Here is a 26,454-nt window from a genome sequence, read left to right on the forward strand (position 1 = left end):
AAGTATGACTTAAGTCGCACTTAAATGTTTTGTTGCGCGCAGTATAAAAGGCATGACAGCATTGGTCAGATCATGCCAAGAGGACGCGTACTACTGCGAATTGATCAATAAGATTGCGCGTTGCTTATAATGTACGCGTCAACATTTAAGTGCGACCTAAGTCATACTTAAATCTTTGTGAAACACCCCCCAGGTCAAACATCTTGGATTTACTCCAGATAATTTTCATTTGGTATTCTCAGGATCAAGCAAAATAAAATCATACACCATATGCTTATAACATATGATTACAATTGTACATGGGTGGATCTATTCATCAGTATCACCTATTCATCAATCTCACCAGTAGTATAGTGAGTAGAGATCATTAATAGTCTACCATCAAACACTGCAAAATCAAATCTCTCATGCTAGATAATCATGTAACAAAGAACCATCCAAGAATTAACCAATAACAGGCCACCAAATCAAACACTTCATCATTTGTACATGTGGGATCACACAAATTAAAGACAGCCCCCCCCCCCCCCCGAACTAACCGAGAATCAAACAATAGGCCACCAAATAAAACACTGAATTATTTTGTACAAGACCACACAAATTAAAGACAGCCTCCCCCACCCCAACCATCTGAGAATTAAACAATTACAGGCTACAAAATCAAACACTTGATCATTTTGTACAAGACAGATCACACAAATTGAGGACAGCCCCCCCCCCCCCGAACTATCCGAAAATTAAACAATAACAGGCCATAAAATCAAACACTTGATCATTTTGTACAAGACAGATCACACAAATTGAGGACAGCCCCCCCCCCCCCCGAACCATCCGAAAATTAAACAATAACAGGCCACAAAATCAAACACTTCATCATTTTATACACGTGGGACCACACATATTAAAGACAGGACCCCCCCCTCTTTCCATGTTAAAATTGCAAATTTGCAGAGAGATTAAAGGAATGCATTAACCTTTAACTGATAGATTGGTACCTTTCTGAAAAGAAAGAAAAAATATATAAATGTATCACAAGATATTGTTTTTTCCAAGGTATTTTGTAAGATGTGACAAATTTTTCTTGTAAAGATAATACAAATGACGGCATACTGTATTGAAAAGTTTCCTTAAATGCAACTAGCAATGTAAGAGGCCGTTCTCATTACGCTTTCTAAAACTAGTTTACTGGAAACCGATTCAGGAAACCAGTTTGGAAGATCGCTTTGCTAGCGTTCCCACTTGATAACACGAAAGTGGTTTTCAAAATCACTTCACGTAAGGCGCTCTTGTTGCTATGGAAACGCTCTCAGTGGGGTGACACGTTTCGCGCGAAATTCGAAACCGCAGCATAGGCATTCTACACCTGTCGTGTGGAGTAGCGCGCTCAAAATGTGCGAAGATCGCTTCCCGAAGAACGGTTGTGTCCTCAATTACGCTAAAACCAGTTTAACGAGGCAAAGCGATCTTGAAAACTACATCGCGAGGTGGTTTTCCAAACTGGTTTGGAAGATCGCTTCCAAGACCGCTTTGACCGTTCTCACTACGCGTTAAACTAGTTTCCAGTAAACTAGTTTTAGGAACGTAGTGAGAACAGCCTCTAATTCAGTCCTGACCTATGAGAAGGAAACAATTCAATGAATGCAATATGCACAGTCCCACAGTATGTACATAAGGAGAGTACCGGTATTCTATCTTGACAAAAAATAGCTTCCTCAATACTTTCTAACCCCATTACCATTTGGAAAAATTCCCATCATAGGTTCTTGTTCACTACCCAAAATTTCAAATTTACAAATCAACACTAAACCTTGTTATCACACAGCACATAGAAAGACAACATTCTTCTCACAACTATAAGATAAATAAACTGGTATAACAAAGTAGTACTAGTGCATTGAATAAAAATAAACATGGTTCATACACTCATAAATAATGTGTCATAGAACAATAGGTAAAGGTTAATTATAAAATTCCATTCATCCCTGTAATTGCATAATTCTAATTTCATAAATGTCCATATTTTGGTAGTCATACGTTAGCAATTTCTGCCAACCTCATACCAAGCCACAGAACTTTGTTTATAAGCAAATAAAATAGTAGATACTTGAATTAAATGAGTATCATATGATTAGAGAATAAAACATGAGTTGAGTATATTGTGATTTGTCTGGGTTAGTTTGAATGAGACGTTGTTACAACTATTTAACAACTCGTCTGTTCAAGTAAAATATAAATTCTTGAAAATCGCAGTTTCCTTTTATCTTTGATTATTTTGGGGCATTGAATCAGAAAGGAAATCATATTTATCATTTTTAATACACAAATTAGATTACTGTCAGTTACCATAATGCTATCTCAAGAATGCACTATTTTGGTGGGAAATTAAAGGCGCCATTAAAGATTCTTAGGAAAATGTAATAATGTACATGATCATAAAAAAAAAGAAGATGGAGGCTATACAAGGAGAATAACTGGTTCAATATGTCAACTGGTAAAAACCTTTCAGGCTATGTCCAGAGAATGATAAACAGAAGGTGATGTCAAAAGGTATTCCGTCATGTCCACTTTTTACTGCAATTACAAGCAAACATCGAATTTGACCACTAATTGAGGTGAAATTTTGCAGCCTGCAGGGCTTGCAAATTAATCTAGTCATCACACAAATGTAATGTGAGATTATCCATATACACGTTATTATCAAACTTATTTTAAAATGAATTTGCAACCAAAATTCATCAATCTACAGAGGTGTACATGAAATTGGTTTACTTTATGGAACAGAATGTACATACATGGAATCTGTTTCGCCTGATCTATTGATTGCAAATTTATGCAATTGATGACAAATGTTTTTTTTTTAGCAACACCACCTAAACCCAATCTACCCTGATGAAACACTAATCAAGTTTCGATTCTGATTCATTTTTCTCAACATCATTGCTTTCCATTTAAAATGCTGGTAAAAGAATTGTCCAGTTGTAATTACATCTACACACATCCCTCTCTTGAAGATACAACAGCATTTTGGTGAACAAAGTTTAAGCAAAATAATTTGTTTCGAAGCAATTTTTTTTCTCCCTCATGGAAAAGCTTCTGTGTAACTACACATCTCTTGACGGACCAATCACATTTCTCCTTCACAGCAACAAGCTGATTATTATGTCACTTTCAAGGAGGTTAGCATTGCACATTGCAGATGTGTTTCCATAGAAACAAATTGAATACTTTCTTGATTTTCAAACCATTTTCACACAAATTGGATGGTGCAGGAACAAATTATTTTGTTCAAACCATTTTGCCAAAAAGTGATGGTATTTAGAAAAGAAGAATTGTGCATTTATTTTACATCTATAGTCCTACTCTTTTGTCAAATTTCCAAAGAAAAGAAAAGAAAAAAACTAAATTGAGGCTCAATCAATAAGTGACCCTTCTTTTGGAAAATACTGGTAGAGAATATACATATATGTCAAATAAGGCCATAAAATGACTCTAAGAGGGAACTCGGCAAGAAATTGCTCATTTCAAACAGGAGTTGATAATAAACATAAGAAAAATTGGAGATGACATTGGGCAATTTCAAGAATATTATTAACCATATGGTGTTGGTGTTGAAATGATTTTTAAATCTGCATGGCACAAAACTTAAAATACAGCTGGTCCTGAGGCAAATCTCATGAGTTTTATCAATGTAAATTTTTTTAAGAGGAAGCACCAGGCCAAAAATCTTCACAAAAAGAACAGATAATCCTTATCTTAATGCACAAGATAAATGCCAGTTGTGGTAGCGGCCTCAAAATAAGACAAACAAAATCAAATGAGATAACTACCAAAGTGTCTGTAAGTATAACTCGAAAATGCCACATGTTTATGAAAGTAAATGTGCAATTGTTGAGAAATTATCAAAATAAGCATGTTGATGTCAGGTTCGTTTCCAAAGCAATAATAATCCACTGTCCCACCTGTGCCTATCTGTGTTGGTGAGATCAGTGTGGTTATTTTGCAGCTTGTGTTTCATGATTACACACAGGGTTCAGTTTATGTAAATAAACCAGGGGCCCCATTTCATAAAACTTGTTATAATAACAAATTCACAATAACAGTTAAAAGTTACTGAAATCCATCACTTTGATTGGCTGATAGTAAACTTGCTACAGAAACTGGGCATTTGTTATTATACTACTACCTTGATGTAGTGAAAAATCAACGGTGATTTTAAAGACTTTACCACAAAATAACTGCTTACTACAACTAAATTGTTTTACCTTTTAAGTCAAAATAAACACTAGAAAAGTTACCCTGTACAGTGACTAGCAGAAATACTCATCAATAAGAAATAATTATATCAAACAATAAACTTCACAATTTACAATATACAATAATACAACAAAAATACAATACTCAAGAACATTCATGAAAAAACGTTGATAAGACTTTGTCAAAGAATATGATCTAGATTTCTAGATTCCATTGTATGTACAGTTTACATACAGCAGCTGGACAGATATCTTAACTTTAAAAATACCTCTACAAGTTATTATTCCTAGATAAAAGTCTTCATTTTATTTATATCATTTACAGTAGGGGAAACCCCCTTTGTCAACCAGAGTTCCCTGAATTCACTGTAACATTACAATCACACCTCCTTTCAACTAAGCTGTAGTATATACTTCAGTACTGACTTTCAAGATACCATAACGTGGCCCCGATTTCACAAAGCTTATTGACTGATCGCACACTTAGTTGTACAATTGATTGCTCATCAATGCAACCAAATGTGGATGTTAGCCCGATGGTCAATCGTTAAAATAAGATCACCCTGAGGTAAAAAAAAAAAAGAGCTATCAAAATGAACAAGAATATCTAAGCAAATAAGGAGCTGAGGATGCAACTGGGTCTGGTTTCACAAACATTGCCATACATGGAAAGTTACAAACTTCTGTTGCCAGCTACTGACACAGTACGTTTTGATTGGTTGAGAGCCAATTTATCATACATTTTTATCAATCATTGAGTGTTTAATGGAAAGAGAACCTTGCTTATAAAAAAAAATCAAATTTAAGACTTTGAAACTCTCCCTTCGGAAGTGCCTGTGGTGACAATGAACAATCAAGGCCCTGTCTCACAAAGAATTGTGATTGATCCAATCCATCTTAACTGTGGAAATTCATCACTGTCACAATTCTTTAATCGGGAAGTATACAGTATGTGTACAGTCAGTATTCAGAATGCAGAAAAGTAGCCGTCAGAGATTAAGAGGGCCTTTCTAGTGAAATTCCTGATAAAAGCCGCAGTACAGACTCTTGTTGCAGTAATTAATCATGCATTCTCATGAATTTTCTTTCTATAATATATTTAGGTAAAAGAGAATATGAAATTTAGTTGTATGAAGCAAACAAAACACCAAGCTCTTTGTATATTTTGTTAGATATCCCTCAATTCTACATCTACAACATAAACATACTAAGATCTAAGCAAGAAGCACGCATAGGAAGAAATCTCAAATTGCATATAGATTCATTGTTTACTAATGAGCATGGTCACATGCCATGCTCAGCTCACATAGACAAAACAAGATGCACCAAAATGAAAAGGATTTCTTTACGACAAACAGGCAATTAAATTTCTATGACTTCCTAAGGCTTTTATTCCTTGAATGTATTTATTCAAACCAGCAATTAAGTCAAGTGTACTGCTTCTTAAGAAGGGTATAAGAGTTTTAATTTGCTTAATTCCAAACTTAGCTTCGTTTCTGTTCTATTCAGAATCTGTAGGCCCACCAAAATGTTGCTCTTTTATCAATTAATGGCTTTCCAATAGTCTTGACTTATGAAACATAAGTGCACATTGCAGGGCTGCCAACTCTCACGCAATCTGCGTGAGTCTCACGCATTTCACCCGATTCACACACTCTCACGCTGATCATAGGAATTCTCACGCTGAATCCCGAAAATAGAGAGAAAAAGTTTATTAGCCTATATATCGGATATTCAATAACATTATAACCTGGCCAGGCGAGAGTTTCAAAGTTTTTAACCACACAAGCGCAAAGCTAATATACCATCAATGCAAATTGGTTTCGGTTTGCCGCGCAAAGACAAGATATTGAGTTGCGTATTCCGCGTGTGAGTGCGATGGCGTCGAAATTTTACTATGAAGCGGGGGTTTTGTGCGCACGAGGCACAACGAGCGATCGAGTGTCAATGCAATGCCATCAGCCATGCCATGCGATAGCCCGCCGGCCAGATGCCGTGCCACGCCGGTGCCCGCGCAACTCAATATACTTCTACTTCAGATTTCAGCCAGTAGGTAAGTTGTCTCTTGTCTTGTCTTGAAAATATGTTTTGATCAGATCCTTTATATGCCATTATTATGATAGTAAGAATGACTTTGGAAGGATGCTTGTATAGATTGTTATAGTGCTTTGAACTATGTTGTGTGTATTCTATTGAGAACGAAATTTTGATTAAATTTTTCTCTAAAACGAGTGTGATTGAGGGTGACACTGACTGTCTGTGTACCACTACACGAGCGCCGACCTAACTTAGATCGACGGTGTGGCTGACGATCTGCGTTAGATGTTAAAGTATTTTAATTTTTATTTAGTCTGTGTGACTGTGCATGTTGGGTGTATTCTGTATAATTCAAGAACCTATATTTCGTAAATTGGTATCTTAAACTCAATTCTAGTGAATAATTGACAATAATAATAATGACCAGATGATGAATAGTAGTGGCAGCGGAAGCAACAAAATTAACTGGATGAGAGGTAGGGAAATGGCTTTGACACCCAGTATGGACAGCCATCATAATGACCACTTGTTCTAGTATCGTCTTGGGGAGCAGCAGATAATCACAGGTTGAGGTTTCACTGCTATTATAAAGAGAGTTGATATGGAATAATGCACTTAAAAATTTGGATTTTTTTTCAAGGTAAGTGAACTTCATTAAAAATAATCAATTAACCTATTTGAATCTTGCCTTATGTATTTATGGAATCAGAGTTAAAAGTATGTGCCAGATTGCACCATTTAAATTGCGAAATTGTAAAAGCTCCCTACCGTGGAAGGGGGAACACCCCCCTTACACACCATACCCCCCTCGGGCGCTCCGCGCCCTCGCAATGTCTCACTCCAAACTCTTCTCAAAGGTTGGCAGTACTGACATTGTCTCGTAAGAGCAGTAGACAAAAAGCATAGAATACACTAAGGTTTTATCCCTGAAGGCAATCGCATATCTTACAACTTGTCTATGATCCCATTTTGAAACGAATAGCACCTTGCTCATTTCCTGAAAATATAATTTAAACAAATTCAAATTTCAAAGTAACTGTAAGAATACTAATATAAAAACTTTGAGTAATTTTGAGTTTTAAATTGAGATTTAAGTCCAAGTTGGTTTCAAATCATAGCAGGTTACACAGTTGCTATGATGTCATTAACATCAGATATCAAACCCTTTTTCATTCTCATAAGAAGTATAGCAATGCCATGAATTTAACCTCAGTATTCACATTATGATTTCAAAAAAACGTTGCAAAGTAAGATGTTCCACATGAAATGCACAATTTTTTATTCCAAGATCTTGTCACAAACCACCGTAAGCTCTGAGGCAGCCTTTAGGTGCCTTGCTAATACTCAGTGTAATGTCTTTCGAGCGAGAATCCCACAAACATCTTTTCATTGCCAATCCTAACATTCATCATAGACAATAAATAAAAATCAAGGAAAGTTGTCAGATCTGACAACTTATGAAACAAAAATTGTTGATGACATTCTCCCGATCAGGCCTGGATCATCAATAGACTGGAACAGGCCGCTGTGACGTCCTCCTACAGAAACAGGACTTTAATGAGGATACGATTCTACTCATGACCATTGGCTAATTAGACGCAATGGTCTGCCCTCTTCTAACAATAGTACACAAGTGATCATGAAATTGATGAAGGCAAGATCATGTGTTTCCAACTGGACCCAGAAGTGTCGCCTGACAGCAGAATAAAAAAGAAGTCTGTTGTGTAATCAACAATGCTATTGGTTCTGCATGAAATGACAACAAATACATAAACATTCTTAGAAAATTTATACCGATATACCCAATTCATGACATTTCATGCAAATTCAGATAACTACTAGAAAAAATGCATGATTCGGAGGCATATTCACTATAAATTTAAAAAATCCATGATGTGGAGTGAATCCTTCAGTTCCTCATTTCTGTAGCTCAAAAGTGAAATGATGGACTTGGGGTGTAGCAAGTGTCACACTGGAATATCAGCACTGACTTTGCCTTCATTGCACAAGGGTTCATCTGTTCTTTAGTGGGAATGGCGCCGCTCACAAAATTTTGTAGTTTTTTCCAGGTTTTTATACTTTTTTTTCTCACTTCGGAAGAGCACCGTCTTACTCCACTCATTCAGAGTCTTGAATGTTAGTTCTGAGTCTGATATCAGCATGCCTCTAGGTATCCACCCCATCGTAAGCGATATGTCCCGGTCCTCCACCGGACTGTCTGGCTGACAGCGCCCTCTAAGAAGAAGAATATGGTCATTATTTCCCGGTAGAACCACGCTAATGCATAATCAACCTTGGTGAAGTTGAGTGGTCCTCGCTGTGGAAGAGAAGAAAGAAAGAGAAGAATCAAAACGCATGTCTAATATGATCGTTATGATGATGATGATGGTCTTTATGGTGGTGGTGGTGATGTTGATGATAGTGATGGTTGTTTTGGTGGTGATGGTGATGATGATGAAGGTGATGATAATGATGATGACGATGATGAAGGTGATGATAATGATGATGATGGTGGGGATGATGATGATGATGATGATGATGAAGATGACACAGAGGATACTGGCCAGCTCACACACAATTCTCCACTTCCTAGTGGAGTATTTCAACCAAGGATATATGAACACTAACAAGCAAACTTAGAGTACCTTCACATCATTTTTTTAAAACCTGGATAGAGAGGGACAAATGTAGATTAATGTCTTACCAAAAGAATGTGATCGCTCTTCTCTAGCCAAAGACGCTAAACAACATATCAATCAACAAATGAGTTTTGAGACAAGTCTAGCAAACTGCTTGGAGAAGCTTCATGACAGATATTCCACCCAGCTTCAGCAGCCCAAAAATTCAGACTCCAGTAGCATTTTTTTGCAGACAAGCTACGCCATGACCAGATATAAACCCGAACCCCTTAGATTTCTCCAAAGAAAAAAAATAGGGGAGGAAAAGGAGAAGAGAGGGGCAGAAAAGGGATCAAACCTCCTAACTGTAAACCCTGGCCCACCCTTGATACCGGCCTGGAGCTCCTGAATTCGAACTAGATATCTTTTCCCTGAACCTACATGGCAAGGAGTCAGATGATAAAATTTCAAGTTCCTGGTGACAGCCCCAATTACCATAATGGCAAAGTTAACCATTTATAATCAAAAGTTCTTTATGAAGAAAGAGGGGGTGAGGCAACAAAGAGTACATATTTTCGGGGCTACTTTTTCACAACCTTCTGCCTAAATCTCCAACATTGGATAAGCTTTACAAAATGTCTCTTTTGAGCATGTGGGGGGAAGAAAATCGCTGAAACCCCCCCCCATGTATTTTCCCCTCGAGCATGTCCTGGAGTTTACCTGAAGTACTTTGAGTTGGAAGTAATCCAAGATGAACCAAACAAGGGTATGGCAGATGAAGACTATGCAAGGATCCCAGCTGACTAGGTAGTAGAGGGCCCATGATGCGGCCACGCCGAGCATTAAGCACTCTGTTATAGGTTCCATGATGATGGTAGAGGGAACTGTGCTAATTCTCACCATGGTCCACCTGTTAACGACCATAAAAATTATATTTCTCAGTTTAGTATTATTTCATTCCTATGTATAATCTTTATTTCTTCATTAATACGGTCTTATTTTATAAAACTTAAAAAACAAATGAATTTAAGAAAGAAATATTAAAGCTTGTGTAAAGTTTTGGTAAATCCACCAAAATGCACCTATCACTATTGCAATTCATTGCTAGCTAATATGAATGGATATGCCCTATAACAGTTATGATGTGGAGGATATGAAATGAAAATGTGTTTTACAGGATAAATTTTGCGATTAAATCCTATTCCAAATCATGGAACAGGCTGAAACTTTTAAGATATGTTCTTTGTCTGTAACTTTTGGATATCTAATCACTAAATTTATAAGATAAGTGCTTGAATGCCCATTTTTTTAATTTAACACAAGCATCGCCGAGAGAGGGAGCTATATATCCAAGATTTGAATATTTGAAATTTTCTCAGAGAAGTGCAGTTGGAAAAATATCTAACGGTCTCTACGCTTCAGTAAGACTGTCATATTAGATGATATTAGAAGATATTCGATTATCAATCACATTATTGACCCTTTACCAAAGCTATACACAGGCTTTAAGATAAGAATGAAATCCTGACTCCAGGAGGGTGTTTCATCATCACCTGTCGTTTTTAAAGTTGTGAGATCTGACAATTTTTCCTTGATTTTGATTGGCTCATCATGTAACTTCAAATAGGCTTTTGAAGGAAATATAAAATTGGTGGAGATGTCTTTTGAGACCTTTTTAGTTATTTTTAAAATGTGCTTGTGAATAAAGCATAAAAGCGAACAATTGGATGAATATTATCAATAAACTATGAAAATGTAATCGTAAAATGTTTTATTTCTTATACCCCTTTCATAAACCCAATTATGCGGCTAATAGCAGCATAATTTGGTCGTAAATTGGAGGAGGACAAGAGTTATCTGCATTATTTTGATGCTGCTATTATCCGCATAATAGCAGCATCGGGACAAGATTTTGAGTTTATGAACGCATTTCCAAATAATGCAGATAATTGCCATGGTGCGGTCACAAGGTCACCCTTTTCCAACACAACCAGATCGGAGGGGGCGTGTCCAGTTGTCATGACGATTATCCGCCTTTTTCAGGACGGGCGCTCGTAAAAATAATGCGGCTTATTTTTGGAGTTTGTGAACGCAATTTTTATTGAATTATCCGCATTACTCTTAGGCGGCTAATTGGAGGATAGGTTTATGAAAAGGGTATTAATTGGATAGCACACCATCTAAATGTGTGTGTTGGCCTTTATGGCATTGCTTATACTCAGGGCAATGTCTTCCAGGTAGGCTCCCGAAATTCTGAGAGTAAATAAGAAATAATCCAAATGTTCTTGAAATTATTTTAAAATGAAATCTTACCTGACCATTCGTTTCCTAAACGAATTTAATGTAGAACAGCCAGAATTCTGCATTGCAGGAAATAAACTCAATCTCTGCTTAAAACCACTGCACATCAAAAAAAAAGAAAAAAACATTTAATATTAGCCAAAATATATACATATTGAAAATTGAGAGATATAAATATTATTTTTTCATGTAATCAAACAATCTTTGACACTAAACTAAATTCAGTTTTTCAACATGATTTGCAGGAAAAGGTACAAAAAAATACAGGGAAATGAATCTATCCCTAAATATCAAAAATTGAGGAATCAAAATCAGATACAATGTAAAAAATTCTGAGAGAAAGGTCATGGATAGCAAACTAATTTCAGTCAGGTGACCACCTCAACTCAAGTTTCCCATAATTCTTGCAATTTCCTGTGCAAGGTATTGTCTGAGAAAATGTGATTGATTCCCCCATTACAATAGGCTCATCAATCACTTTTCTTTCCTTATAAGGAGTTTTCTCCTCAAGGCAATTCATAAAAAAAGGCAAGAATGACAGGATGATTTATATCCCTAATTCACACTTTTTTGGAGATTTTGACAGTAGAAGATTAACTCATAAATCACAAAGTTTTCCAATCAGCATTATACTGGATTTTGCACCTGATCCACTTGTACAGTGGTAAGATACATGCTCAAATGCCACTAACCTGCCCAAAGTTTAAAGTAAGGTGTGACAGGAAAATGTCGAAATTTTTAAAAATACAAAATATTTTTGACATGATTGTAATCCACAGTCTTACAATGAGTTATGATTGATCCAAGCTAGCTCCACTCCGGAAATCCAATATATATCATAATTCCTTATAAAGGAAATGCACACAATGTCTATTCGGAAACAAATAACACATGGACAGATACGCTCGGAACAATTACGCAAGCTGTGTGAGTAATTGTCGCATTTAGACAACATTTTGAATAAAGACATAATTTCCAGCTATTGGGGTACCTTAATTTGTCATACTTGCAATTGATCCAATCAATCATAACTCTTTGTATGACAGAGTCCAACATGCCAAGACTGGCAGTACAATGTAACATGATAACTTTTTCATAAAACAGTCTGTCAATTATTTTCCGAACAAATAGAATATACTCTGTGGTGGTACATGTGGATAAGATTCCCAATTATTTTTATTCCCATCAGCTTACGTTTACATATAATCTTTGCAAATTAATGTATTGTTGTGCATGAGCTTATGATTTGAAAATCTCTCTTTTTTCAAAAAATTTATTTTCATTATTGAAAATTCAGTCCCACTTTGTTAAACCAAGAAAATTGTGGGCATCATGTAGCACATAAGTATGTTTCAGTATCTGATGATGACTCATTGAATTCTCCATTTTCTTCATAGTTTTTATAGTGTTAGAATCAAATTCTGATACATTAAACACCATTTGTTGTCAAAGATATGTGTCATAGTTGACTGCTTATTACTAGAGGTACATACAATGTTTTAAAACTTATCCCCCCCAAAAAAAAAAACAATTCATTGTATCCACCTACCTTTTAAAAACAGCTATACCCATATAATAGTCTTCTGAAATGTACTTTGCGAATTCTTTTAAGCCACCCGCATCTTCCAAGATTGATTTCCTGACAATGTTAAGCATTCCTGAGACACAGTTCACTCCAAAAACACATGCTGATATGTACATTCTCGCATGTGCTCCACCAAAATAAACCTATAAAAAAGAAAATAAACAGCATTTATTATGAGTTTAATACTTCAGAGAGACATCACAGAGTTATACATCTTTCATTGCAATGATTCATTATAAAAGCCACAATAATTCAATTATAAAAAAAATTAAAGCTCCCGTTTTATTGAAATAAAAATGAGATACATTTTATGTTGCAAACAAAAAGTGGTGTTCCACAAGTGTCTGACTTAAACCAAATTCTCTTCTTATGCTAAAGTCACTTTGCAAAATTTTGCAATAAAAACATTTGATAATCACTCGTCACAAGACTTTATCCAAGAAAAAAATGTCAGCCCTCAAAAAATGTGCCACTAAATGATGCAGTATTTGGTACCCTGGGGTACCAAATAATAATCCGCCATTTTGTTGAATTATTTATTTTATTTTTTGTGCTGTACCCTGGGTTACCAAAAATGTGTACAAGTATATTTTAATGTTTTGTACAGATTTTTTTTTCCTTTTTAGTGATCTTATGTAACAATTAATGCATGCAAATGATAACTTTATTCTATTTGTTTACTATTATTGGCATAAGATTGTATCAAAGAAAGGAAATAGGCGTTGTGATCATTGTCCCCATCATTGTCATGATTGTCGCACCGATCGTACGACTGTGATCGACCATGACAACAATGTAACTGTACACTATTACAACACGAGAAGGCGCTGCACAACGCCGTACCCCGAGGTACTACGGTACCCCGATGTACAGCGTGGTGCATCAAATGAAGAATTCCAAAGATGTGATTTTATAAGCTCAAAGATATAAATTACCTTATCTAACGTTGACGAGAAACCAGCTTTGTCATGGACAAAAGGCAGCCCATGGACCATACCAACGTTCGGTGCCATTCTTGAAACCATATTGGTTAAAGTATCAGGTGAAACTGAAAAAAAAAATGTAGAAATGACAAGCTTGCTTTAATTGCCTATTTGTATCAAATAAAATCCAAGCAATCAGTCGTTGATAAAATACATGAGTAATAAATAAATCATCATACCAAATAATACAAATATTGACTCTTCTACATCCTCTGATAAAGGAAAGGCCATCAGGTATAGCGTACTTGAGCACATGTGTGTATGTACAGAGTAATATCCAGTCAAATAAACATGTACACACACAACACATGATCAAGAATTACATGTAGTTTGATCCAATCTGACTACCCTACACATATTTTTAAAATCTTGAATGAATTGTAAATCAAAATATGAATTATAATCAGAGCTGTCAACCTATATAATAGAGTGCAAAATACAGATATGAATGAACAGATTGTTTTTTCCCCTTAACATACATGACATAAAAAGGTGTATTTGGACATGTTGAGATGCCCTTTTCTTTAATATAAAATGTACATGCTTGCCAAGCACATTACTAGTACTTGCCACTGCCAAACATTAGTTCACCACTTGTCTTTTGTGTGTGGTGTATACCACAAGTATGCATAATGGCTATTCGCGCTTAAAGTTGGTTTAATTGTTGAAGATGCATTTGTAATTGTAATATAATCTTTAACTTGAAACTATTTTGGCTTTTTCATGCATGTTGCAGCTGTATAATCAAGAAGAAAAAGATGTTATAAAAAAAAATATTTAAAAAATGTGTGGAAAATAGGTACTGTATTTTCCCAAAAAAAATCTTTTCAAGAGGGAAATGTTTATTTCATTTTTGTTTACAATTAAAAACTGGGTCAAATTGGTCATTACAATATTTCCAAAATTAAAGTTGATCAGGGTCCCGTATTACAAAGGTTAGCAAGTACGCTTGATTTTTTACAATTAATTGTACATTGTTCTATGATCATTGCTAAACTTTGTGTTACGGGTCCCAGGTGATAAAAGTGATTTGATTGTACGTTAAACACATTAAATTGAAGTAGTACGTAAATTCTTCATAAGTGTGGCATAATAGGTAATGAGTTCATAGTTGAAAAATTGTGAAGAGCATTTATTATCATTCACATATTACAAAAATTAATCAATTCACATTTTGCATGCAGTTCATCAAAATAAATAAAATGCTCAGTTGGTTTATTGATAGTAATTATCAAAAGATAGTAGTGGAAATTACTGCAAACAAAAGCTTGTCTCAATTCTCAGTCATTAAAAGTAGGCCTAAATGGGAAAAAAAGGGCAATTTATCCAAGATTGTCACCCTTGCAAAAGAGCACTCCTACAGAACATGCTTATTGGTTTCAGGAAAAATTATTTCTGAATGAAGAGATTGGGAAAAAATTACCAATGAATAGAAAACAAAGATTTCTCCCTGATCACAAGGTGTAGTCAGACCATCATGATCACCAGAATATCTGTTAAATTACCATAACTTTTTAAGGCTGAATATACCCATTATTATCATCATTATTATCACATTCACACCACCCAAAACCGCATACATTCGTAATTCCGAAGCTTCGTTATTCCGAAAACGAAACGAGGTTCGTAATTCCAAAAGCTTCTTAGTCCGAAAACGAAATGATTAACGAACCTTATTTCGTTTTTGGACTAACGAACCTTTGGAACAACGAACCCTTTTTCGTTTTCAGATTAACAAACCTTCGGAACAACAAACCTTATTTTGTTTTTGGATTAACGAATCTTCGGAACATCGAACCTTATTTAGTTCTTGGATTATCGAACCTTCGGAATAACGCCACATAATATTCGGATTAACAAACCCTTGTACGTTTTCAGATTAACGAACATCGAGGTTTAGGCAATTTACATGTTTCGGAATTACGAAGTGTAACCCCCAAAACATACCCTCCTCGGGATAAGTTCCTAAAGTTACAAGCATGTGCAGCATGGTGTAATAGGCAAGCAAGGCGCGATATATCATTAACAAGTGGAATGCCTCTGGCCGTCTCACCTGCATCACGCGGTTCAATATAGCAGCAGTGCTGACTTTGAATACTACTCTTACTCGCACAAGATGTTCAGTGATACATGGTTACTCTTATGTCCACTTTTTATGAACTAGACCAATAAACTTACAGAGATATGATGGTTATTCAACAAAAAACCCCAACATGGCCAAAGTTCATTGACCTTACATGACCTTTGACCTTGATCATGTGACCTGAAACTCGCACAGGATGTTCAGTGATACTTGATTACTCTTATGTACAAGTTTCATGAATCAGATCCATAAACTTTCAAAGTTTTGATGGTAATTCAACAGATACACCCAATTCGGCCAAAGTTCATTGACCTTTGACCTTGGTCATGTGACCTGAAACGCGCACAGGATGTTCAGTGATATTTGATTACTCATATGTCCAAGTTTAATGAACTAGACTAATAAACTTTCAAAGTTATGATGGTAATTCAACAGATACCCCCGATTCTGCCAAAGTTCATTGACCCTAAATGACCTTTGACCTCAATCATGAGACCTGAAACTTGCACAAAATATTCAGTGATGCTTGATTACTATTATGTCCAAGTTTCATGAATCAGATCCATAAACTTTCAAAGTTATGATGGGAATTCAACAGATATCCCCAATTCGCCAAAGTTCATTGACCCTAAATGACCTTTGACCTTGGTCATGTGACGTGAAACTCATGCAGGATGTTCAGTGATACTTGATTGACCTTATGTCCAAGTTTCATGAACTAGGTCCATACATTTTCTAAGTTATGATGACATTTCAAAAACTTAACCTCAGGTTAAGATTTCAATGTTGATTCCTCCAACATGGTCTAAGTTCATTGACCCTAAATGACCTTTGACCTTGGTCATGTGACATGAAACTTTATTAGGATGTTCAGTAATACTTGATTAACCTTATGGCCAAGTTTCATGAACTAGGTCCATATACTTTCTAAGTTATGATGTCATTTCAAAAACTTAACCTCAGGTTAAGATTTGATGTTGACGCCGCCGCCGCCGTCGCCGCCGCCGCCGCCGGAAAAGCGGCGCCTATAGTCTCACTCTGCTTCGCAGGTGAGACAAAAAACGCTAGCACAGCAGCCACATACGGCGCCTGCGCCCAACTACATGCTGGGATAATATTTCCTGTAATTTGCTTTCACAATGCAGAGATACGTGACCTTCGAAAAATCCCTGCGAAAGTTCTAGTAATTTTGGCAAGTACATGTACCTATTATTTTATTAGGTAATTTCTTTCTGGGTGACCGTGATTACGCGTAATTTGCTTTCACACTGCCAAAATACCTAAAACTGACTAAACTTTGAGGTGGTCTGAAACCACCTAGAGACACAAATTGATACAATTAATACATACTAAGTGTACATTAACGACAATGTAAACAGAGGAAATTCTAATGACCTCACATTGGTTTTCACATGAGCAGAAAAATGACATGAATAGTTTGGCAAAATGCCAACAAGGACCTTTATGTTTGATTTTGGAAACAACAATGTATGCTTGCTTCATCGAGTCTGCTGTGCAAACTAGTGCTGCAGCCGAACCGCCGAACCGAACGGAAGTTCGCCGAACTTGGCACTTCCGAACCGGACCGAACCGAACCGAACTCAAAGGCCTGGTTCGGAAGTTCGGTAAAAAAAAAGTATGTTTGAATGCAATGCGTGAATGTGATGACTACATAGATTTAAGTATAAAATCAATAAAATATATATTGGTTAGTGATTGTGCACAAAGAGAATTCCACTCAATATATTTTTAAAATCCACTATGATAGCTCCCATCTTGTCTTTGATTGAACTGTTATCAACTTAAGAATATTTTATTAACATAAATATATTTTTTCTTGATAAAATGAGGGGGCATTTTGAAGCTAAACTCGGTATAAAAGTGTGGTGTAATTACGTATTGCCGTAATCGATCGTGATTGTAATCGGACCTAATCATTTTGTATTTAATAAAGAAAAAGAATCAGACATAAATTCATTCCTCGTAAATGACAAAGTATGACAGTTTCGGTCTCGTGTTTGATTAAATTTTTATCATTTTCAATTTTTTTATAAACATGAATAGGCCTGGGAGTAAACATCGATTGATCGAATGGTTCGATTGGCATGCCGCCAATCACCAATCGATTAGCAAAATTTACACTAATCGAATGTTCGGCAGATCCCGATTATGACGTTGGGATACCTCTAATACCCAAGTAATAAAAATAAAATGACAAGAAAACAATGATGACAGCTGTTTTTTACAGGTTTAAAAATTATGTTACCGAGGTAATGTTTCAAAAATTATCAATGATTGTATCACATTCACAGTTACATACCAACATGATAGCGCTCCGAAAATGTTAATCCCACCCGACCTTGCCCTCATACACAAAATAAGTCATTGTGTGCGTGCACAATAATAAGTAAACACATAACCAGCTCACTTGAGCTGATTGGACCTTCGGATAGCCAATGAAACTTTGGGAAACAAAGAAGCGGAAGGCATGTGGTTCCCTTATCAGGAAAGGTCATGACTTCAGAAATGAATTGACCCCTCCCCCATCTGTGTGTGTGTGTGCGTGTGAGGGAAAGAGAGAGGGAAGGATAGGGGGTGGGAGCCGGAGAATTTCTTTCATGTTTCAGAACAATGCAACCTTTTTTATATCCCCCTCAACCAATGAAAACTACATTCCAACACGCGCCCGCCTTCACCAGTACTTTCTCGACTAGTCTCCAAAAATAGACCCAGTTATACATGTAGGTTCAAATGATAAAAAAATCGTTATTTTGAAAGGTATTTCACATGAAATATTTTTTTTTAATACATGTGTAGCATCGTGGGCAGTGCCACAAGTGGAGGCGGGGACATGGTGTGGGCAAGGGATGAAAATTTTCAAGTGAAATGCTCCACCTGGGCTCAGTCTCAAAGAATATACTTCATGAATGAGTTGTTTACGTCTTTGGACTCGGCGGGGCTGATTCATTTATATGCAGGGGTGTGGCACTTGGAGGGATGAGTGCATAATACCAGGGTACCAGTATTAATTTAGGAAAGATTTTCATTGGGACAATAAACTGAAAGATTTAATCTCATTTCATGAAGTTTCTTTTGATATAAAAAAATCATGGAGAAGGGGGAAAAGGGCCTCATTTATGCTAAACATGTGACTTTGATGGAGATTTCTTCATGGGGGGGGGGGTCACCATAAAGTAGGACAACTATTGTGACTTAAAAGACGTAATTCCCGACGAACAATCGAATCATTCAATTATTTTTCCAGGAAATAATCGAATGGTAATAATGACAATCGTCCCAGGCCTAAACATGAATACATTTTTTCCTTATAAAATGTGGGGACATTTTAAGCTTAACTCAGTTAAAAAGTGTAGTTGAATTACGTATTGCTGTAATCGGATGTACATTTAATTGAAAAGACATAAATTAATTCCTTGTGACTGACAAGTATATTCCACCTTCTGAAATTTCCATATTAATATAAAAGATAAATAAATAAGAGATGAAGGAATGAGGGTGAAAAAAACAAAAAAGATAAAAATTCAAACCAAATCAACGCATGTTCCCTGATCGATGTTCCGGAAATGGTTGGTAAGGAAAGTTGAAACAGGAAGTCCAAACAACCTGCTCTCGGTCGCTATTATACAGGTAAAATTCGTATTCCAAACTTGAAACGTTTTTCCATTGTCAATATTTTCTTAAAAGTGGTTTAATCTGGCCAATTACTGAGAATGAAATGATAAATTATCAGTTCCGTCTTAGTTCTGACGATCAACGCCGAGTGATTTCACAACACTAAAATATGCAGTACAGTCCCATGTACTCATTTTCGTGTTAGAAATATGTTTGAAGTCACGTAGCGTCCATCTTTCTGGACCAAGAATGGACTGATATTTATCTTTTTAAAGTAATTCATTGACCAGATTTTACCACTTTTCAGAAAATAGGTACTTTCTAAAACACTCGTATTCTTTGGAATGTGAATTTTACCGGTATAATAACAGTTGAGTGGAGGTTGTTTGTCTACTATTTCGACATTCCCGATCAACACTTTCCAATTTGAGAAGCTGCGTTGGCAATGACATCGTAATCGATCATGATCATAGCTACATGAAATAATCGTGAAAAAAATATTCTGATCTTTGTAATTCTGTTTCTGTCCTGATTCTCTCATTATCAAAATTTTTTTCTTTTGATTTTTTTTATTTTCATTTTAAAAATGAAAGTAGAAATGACTTATTTTTTGTTAATTAAAACAAAAGAAAGTTCAACAATTATCTTAACTATTCTTTTTAGAAACAAAATTTATTATTAATACATGACGGATCATGCACGAGATTACTTGCTTGTAGGTCGGCGGTCTTTATTTTTTGTGTTAAATTTAATTTGGCATTTATTGCCGAACCCCGAACCGAACCAAAGTTCGGAAAAAAATTGCCGAACCCTGCCGAACCGAACCGAACCCGAACATGCCGCCTGACTTGCAGCACTAGTGCAAACCCTTTACTCGAATTAAGGGCCTGAATGTGCAACCTACTCAAAATGCCTTGTGTATAAAAGGCCCTGTGCTATCATTGCATGGAGACACAATTGTTGATCAGAGTTTCAATCAGGGTCTGTGCCTGCCGCATACATTCGTAATTCCGAAGCTTCATTATTCTGAAGGATCGGATATTCTGAAGGTTCGGATTTCCGAAGGTCGTTATTAAATCTGAAAACGAAAAAAAAATGAGGTTCGTAATTCCGAAGGTTCGTTAGTCCGAAACGAAATGATTAACATACCTTCGGAACAACAAATCTTATTTCGTTTTTCGGATTAACGAACCTTCGGAACAACAAACCTTATTTCGTTTTTCGGATTAACGAACCTTTGGAACAAAAAACCTTATTTCATTTTCGAATTAACGAACCTTTGGAACATCGAACCTTATTTCATTTTCAGATTATCGAACTTCGGAATAATGCCACAATTGTTCGGAATAACAACCCTTTTACGATTTCGGATTAACGAAAGTCGAGGTTTAGGCAATTTACATGTTTTGGAATTACGAACCTTCGGAATAAAGAACCTTCGGAATTACGAAGTGTAACCGTGCCTGCAGACTATGCTTCACCAGTGATGTGAATCATAAAGCACATACGCAGGTTTTCTTCCATTTGCACAGGTTTAAGTAATTTGAAATTTCTGAAAATGCATGAAATTTTAAACACAGGACACATGGGAAAACAGCTGGCAAAGGTCATTTCAAACTTTGAAAAATAATAAAGTATTTCAGTTTTTGAATATGCAGGGAATCAGGGATGCCATTTGCACAGTCTGAAAATCACTAAGATCGTCCCATGAGAGAAAGTTTTCTATGGTTTCATTATATTTGCTCTGGCGACAATTGCTCTATTCTAAATTTCACACAGTATCCTGGGTTGAAGACTATTCCTTGCTCTCAACCTAACATAAAACCCCACTGTACATTGTATGTCTTTAATACACGAAAATAAGCTCGGAGCAATAGTTGCAGGAGCAAATGTTGTGTCAGCATTTTCTATGGACAAAAATATGTTGAAAAAGCCAAAGTTGAGACTTATCTGAAAATGACATGTTCCTCTCTTCTAGACTTCTCACTTTTAATAATGGTAGACTGTAATGCTTTTTTCATAACTATCTCTTAAAAATCAACAAAATGATCTCTTTCCAACTGATAGGCCCACATTACAGAAAGAATTAGAGTAATGTGTGGCCAAATCCTAGCAAATTTCTATGATAACCCCGGTACCGATCCTTTCCAATAGAAATTAAAAGCCATGTCACCAGTTACGTGAACATGTACTATTACATTTTAATACCAGCACGTCATTTGCAAGTCAACAACTCTGGTATTTGAATAATTTTACAAATTTATACTATTTGCTGTATTCTTCAATGAAATCATCATTACGCCCACAGCCCACAATCATGTTTGTCTTTCAATATCACAAGGGCAAGGTCGAAAGTAGCAATTCTAGGAGTTCCTATTAGAACCATCAGAGGGCATATGACTATGACATCACAATATTCTCTTGTGATACTACGTGCATGTTCACAATAAAATACACCAAATATTGCTAGAACCAGTCAACCTTTTACAATGGCAATATCCCAAGTGAAACATTTATACCAAGTTCCTTTATCCTAGCTGACAAAACAACTCAATCTTGATATCACATGACCATCCTGATTCTTTAGGCATTCCGGCATTGTGATATGAATTCCTCTTTAATAGCTATACCATTAGCCAAATTTTTTTGCAGTGGTTTTTCCACAAGTTCACATTCACACTCCTGTAGCTACATGTACATGTACATGAATTGACATGCATAATTTCCCTGCCTTAAAAAAAATAACAGAACTTAGTTTAACGTTAAGAAATTAGTTCAAATCAAGGGAGCAAGTTACAAATTGTCGCCTCAGTTTAAGTCCAAGTATGCAGTTGATCGACTTCTCAGATATCACATGGGATAAACCTATTTGGTCTTTGCTGTTTGGTCCAACCATACATTTACAATAGGCTAATAACTATTTTATTGTCAATTCAAATTTAGTCTAATTTTCATTTTTTTAATACCTACTATTCATTTTTTAATTTGTAGACTTGGTTCAAACCACTTTCAAATCCAATAAACTAGTTTATGACCAGGGACTCCCAATTCCCTGTTTAGAACATGTGGATATTAAAGGGATGGTCTCGGCTAAAAATATTTATATCTAAATAAATAGAGTAAAATTCCCATAGCAAAATGCTGAAAATTTTACCAAAATCAGATAACAAATAACACAGTTATTGAATTTTAAAGTTAATCAATATTTTGTGAAAACATTTATACATGTATGCACATCATCATGAATATTTATTAGGTGGGCTGATATCATATCTCCGCTTTCCTTTTTCGTATAAATGTTATTACATGAAATCATAATTGTTTCATTTTTTCATACATTTGTAAACAATGTGTCTCCATTATGATGAAATAAGTTGCGGTAATAAATAATTAATGCACTTAATCAGTTGTTGTCAATTCAACTGTTTTAGCTCTTGGTAAATTTTATTTTGAATAAACTTGATTTTATATGGACATCCCTTTAATATGCTGACTGGAAATTAATTTATAGCAGATAAACTTCCCCATTCAACAAACTAGACTCGCATACCTTGCAGGAAGTGAAGCATGTTTGAAGTTGCTAGGAAATAATGTCTGACCAATGCCTACGTAAAAAGTACTTCAAAGCGATTGGACATTCTGCAGAGCTATAATACTCAAGTAACACTAATTTGATTTTATTGATATTAAAGGTAAAAAAAGAAAGTACATGTATTCGCAGCAAACAATTATTTCATAAGGAATAAATAAATCAAGGCTAATTGGATATCTACTTGGAAACCTCCCTTTGTAAAATCATGAAATCTTCACTCAAAACCAAAAATTCTGATGATCACTATAAAAAAACAAAAAAAAACCATATGTGGGACAGTGTATTAATATTGCTTGGAAAAGTACCAGACATTTGATGGAATAATTTCTTGGCAATTACGCACTTTCTTCCAGCAGATATTTTTTTTATTCATGCATACAAACATTTGCGTGGTAATAGTATTGGATTCTGTTCCAACTCATATTTAATTTGTTACCACTACTGGGGCCCGTTGCAGAAAGAGTTACAATCAATCGCAACTCTAAAAATCATGCGCAACTTGATTTTCAACCAATCAACAGCGGGCATATTGGGACTTTGGGATCGATTTTTTGACTTGCGTTTAAATGCAACTCTTTCTGCAACGTACCCCTGGTATAATATCTTTGAGGGATGGTCCAGGCTGAAAATATTCATAAATAAACAGAGTAAAATTCACATAGTAAAATGCTGAAAATTTCATCAAAATCAGATAAAAAATAATGAAGTTATTGAGTTTTAAAGTTTATCAATATTTTGTGAAAACAGTTGTATGCACATCGTCATGAATATTCATTATTGAGATAAAAAATATTTCTAGCCTGGACCATCCCTTTAAACTAAAAGGTGGCCAAAAATTGATTTGGTACCTCTGAAACCAGTGATTTTCACTGACAAACTGATTGATTGATACTCGACCAAAAAAGTAGTAGGTATGTGCGGCGGGTGAGACAAAAAACGGGGGCCTTGGAGCGGGCTTATTATAAAATGGAGGGTCCTCAGAATGGGCTTCAGAACTACAAATGTTTGTGTAAACGGGGATCCTTGGAACGGGTCGCCTGCGTGTGAGTGCCTATTCATCCCTATGGAACGGGCATACATGCACGGAGCTAGCCCAGCGGCACGGGCACTGGGTGCGCCAGCGCAGAGGCGATGGTCGGACAGCGCTTTGCGGCCGCTTTTCACCAAAATTTCGGATCATTGTAGCAGATCAATATAGGGGCAAGTCCAAGAAAAGGTCAACCTAGAAGGCAAAATTTCATCTTTAATTTAAGAAGTTATCTTTGGTGGGGTAAGAAAGCCCAAATGTTGAATTTTAAAATTTCATTAAGAAAAACGTGACAATATGCATATTATGCTAATTTGGGGCACCTAATTTGCATAATTGGTAAAATGGGCGTTACGTATGGGACAATTATAAAAACTCATAGAAAATGAAAACAAAACTTGTGAGATTTAGTCATAGGTGGGACATGGACCCCCTAACATCTTATTACTTTTGAGGGAAAAAAAGTGGTGTCATCTAATTAATTATGCAAATTAGGTCTTGTCCAAGGATGGAATGTCCCATACGTAACATTTTGAAGATGTTTTTTTAAGTTATTTCTCATAATACAATACTTGTATTGTTGCATCTCTGGGAAGTTCTAATTTATAAAGTATGAAAATGTTATACCACAAAAAGTTTCAAAAATAGAGTTTACTTTTTAATTAAAAGTTAATTAAAAAATTGTTACGTATGGGACAACATGTTACGTATGGGACATTTACACACAATGTCAATGGGGAGATTTGTGTACAAAGTAAATGGAGATAAACAAATTTCAAGAGTGCTCTAAAAAATAATAATAATAATAAACAGTTCTTGTATAGCGCATATCACAATTATGAATAATGTCTCTATGCGCTTCCAAAGGACTTGGATATTATTACCCCAGCTGTAGCTTGGCTGCCGTAATTACTATGATTACACCGCACACGCATTTCAAGGAATAAATTCCTGCCAGGTACCCATTCACCTCACCTGGGTTGAGTGCAGCACAACCCAGTGATTATTTACCTTTTCTTTAATTCTTAAAGACTGATTTGTTATGAATACTGATTAGTGAAAACAATTGAAGTGAAAAAATTGTGAAAATGGAAAAAAATGAAAAAAAACAAAAAAACAATAGAAACACATAAGAAATTCATGAAACCATGAAAAACAGGAAAAAAAATGTTGAAATGGCGTACATGTATTTCCTTTCAGTCATATCAAATATGTCTCAAAAGAATATTTTAAAAGACAGAAACTTTTCTGTTATTTCCATATTTTAAATTATTTCATTTTGTTAATTATGGGGAAAATTGTGTACGTTCTCTATGGGGACAAAATGTCCCATACGTAACTGTCCCATACGTAACATGTCATTAATTTGTTTAATTAGAGTCTGTAATTAGAGGGATTTGACTTATGACATGAAACTTGCCTTAGATATACTAGAGTATTGTGACTTCTATCACACTAAGTTACAAGTTGTCAAATGAAATACTTTCAGAGAATTCTCAACTTGAAAAAAATGTTTTAAAAATTGTCTTTTTTCTGCGTCCCATACGTAACGGCCCATCTTTTCTCTCTAAGAGGTCAAGGTCATATGTCACCATTTTTTCCATGATTATTCTTCTCCTAGATGTCTACCATCATGAGGGTATTCAGTCTAATCAAAGTCAACACTATTTTTCAGGTCATTGAATCCTCTGAAATGTCCCATACATAACGCGCGCGAATTGTTGGACTTGCCCTTAGCCGAAACGTCATAACTGAAAATATGCGAAGCTTTGGAGCAGATTTTTTTCTTCTTTTTTCTCGATAAGAAGAAAATGCTATGCTTTGGAGCGGCTTTCTTTCTTTTCTCAATAAGCCAAAAATGCTATGCCTTGGAACAGAAATTTGAGTGTAAAAATGGGGGTCCCCTCTGTGGCACATACCCACTATGCAATATTCCCCCCCCCCCCCCGCTCCCCCGGGGTGGAACAGTATTGGAGAGTTGACTAGACCCTGATTCTGCAGTTACCGTGATTTATGTTTTTGTTTTGAATCATGATTCAAATCAAGATTCTGGCTTAGGTCACATAAATGCAGCCATAATGAAACTGTCTCTTGGCTGTACACAATATGGGATTCAATTTCATTTGGAAGAGACAAACATTTTACCTAAAAAAAAAAAAAAAAAAAAAAAGCAGGTGAGATTCCTACCTGATATACGACTATCGCTGATCATAATGATGTCATACTTTGAAGCCTTGTATCCTGGAAGCATGTTTTTGACCTTTGGATTGATCCCAAATTCTGACCCACCTGTGAGTAAAGAAAACAAATTATCAATTAATGACCTACAATCTAAAAAGTAA

General features: G+C 35.7%; 1 protein-coding gene across 1 annotated transcript; it reads right to left on the minus strand.

The window, feature by feature from the left end:
- Positions 1-6,605: 6,605 nt before the first annotated feature.
- On the minus strand, positions 6,606-26,401 carry LOC121423681 (ceramide glucosyltransferase-B-like; the record flags this gene model as incomplete). Its single annotated transcript, XM_041619110.1, is given in 6 exon segments — positions 6,606-8,607; positions 9,629-9,818; positions 11,222-11,308; positions 12,759-12,937; positions 13,730-13,842; positions 26,300-26,401. Coding segments are annotated over 6 exon segments (833 nt in total), but the record flags the coding sequence as incomplete, so codon positions are not given.
- Between the last annotated feature and the right edge of the window lie 53 nt (positions 26,402-26,454).

Source organism: Lytechinus variegatus, chromosome 11 (assembly GCF_018143015.1).
Source record: "Lytechinus variegatus isolate NC3 chromosome 11, Lvar_3.0, whole genome shotgun sequence".
NCBI lineage: Eukaryota > Metazoa > Echinodermata > Echinoidea > Temnopleuroida > Toxopneustidae > Lytechinus > Lytechinus variegatus.